Genomic DNA, 1,382 nt, shown 5'->3' with positions numbered 1-1,382 from the left:
TGGTCCTACAGGGCTGCTGACAGTTTCTGCTCTCATACACTGTAAAACAGCATTGGGAATGTTTAACAAGTTTGTCCCTTATGCCGCCTTGAACGACAGAAGGAGCCCATTACGTGCTACATGCAGACATTTTTGCTTATTTTAGCATAACCTGATAATTGGTAATTTCCACTTCTTTTCATTATCTTACTATGGGTGTGGGTGTTTCCTTTTTTTTTTCTCAAGGTCCATTAACTTCATTTAAATGTTCCCATCCTTAGTAATTTCTAAGGGAAATTTTAAGTTTAGATTTTACAAACAAAAACAACTTGAAGGTATCAGCTGGTGTTTTATCCCTTCTTCAACACAGTCTCAAAGGTGTTTTTGCTCTTCATTTTCATAATTTTATTATGTCATACACAAAAATAAGACTCCCCCTCTAAATGCAGAGTACAGGAGAAAATGCACTGTATTTCAAACAAAAAATGTTTATGGAAAAACCCACCATCCAAAAAAACAAAAAGACTCCCACCCTATTAAACTGGGGGGAACCAATTGGGTTTTATAAATGAAAAAAATCCTTCTGCTTTATTTAGCATAATAAAACATTTCATTGCACTGTGTTTGTGCTTGGACCTTACTTCTATTTAACCAAAAATTTCCCCCTTCCTCATAACTGTCCTGGTATTTATTATGTAAGGTTATGTCTATTCTAGATTCTGAAATATCTGCATTTTAATGCTTGAACAACCTATTAAAACTGTTTTAAAAGCTGCCCCTATTCCATTTTCTGATTTAAAAAAAAAAACAAACAACAGAAAACCACACCACAACACAGTGATCCAAATGGAAAAGTTAGTATGTCGTAATATTTGTTTTTCAATATCAAACGCAGCAGAGATACTGAATTTGCTTAAATCATAAATACTGAGATTGACATATGCATGTATAAATCACATTCAGGCTCAACAAACTGAAAGCTCTCTGTAAATACACAGACATATATATAAAGTGCAGAATAAGAACGATCCACCGTGGGCTCTCTGGCGTTTTAGTACTCCCATTCATCGGATTTCAAGTCGAGATAGCCGAGAATATTCTGTGCAAGCTTCACTGCCTGTTTCCGGGCAGCCTTACACTTCTCCTCTCCCTGTGGGTCAACGGCGTCCAGGGCAAGCAGCTGCTTGGTGAGCAGCTCTTCCAGCCGGATGTAGTTCTTATCATTTCGACTGCCATCAAACGAGAGGACTTCCCCCTGGATGTCTGACAAGTTTCCCAGGACGTTCCAGACCGCTCTGTGTGACGGGTGCTCCTCACACACAAACAGCTTTCTTTTCTCGAGGGCTTCCTTCAAGTCGATGTACGTGATGAGGGTCTGAACTTCAATCACCGCTCTTCTCCTG

The 1,382-nt window shown here is 38.9% G+C and overlaps 1 protein-coding gene across 1 annotated transcript in view; it reads right to left on the bottom strand.

Moving 5' to 3' along the window:
- Positions 1 to 1,030: 1,030 nt before the first annotated feature.
- The window catches only part of BAG5 (BAG cochaperone 5), a 1,456-nt gene continuing 1,104 nt past the window's right edge, over positions 1,031 to 1,382 (bottom strand). Inside the window, exon 2 of the mRNA XM_007455599.1 lies at positions 1,031 to 1,382. Within this exon, the coding sequence (XP_007455661.1) occupies positions 1,031 to 1,382 (352 nt within the window).

This window comes from Lipotes vexillifer, unplaced genomic scaffold, assembly GCF_000442215.2.
Source record: "Lipotes vexillifer unplaced genomic scaffold, Lipotes_vexillifer_v1.1 scaffold584, whole genome shotgun sequence".
Taxonomy (NCBI): Eukaryota; Metazoa; Chordata; class Mammalia; order Artiodactyla; family Lipotidae; genus Lipotes; species Lipotes vexillifer.
This window is presented reverse-complemented; position numbering and strand designations above follow the sequence as displayed.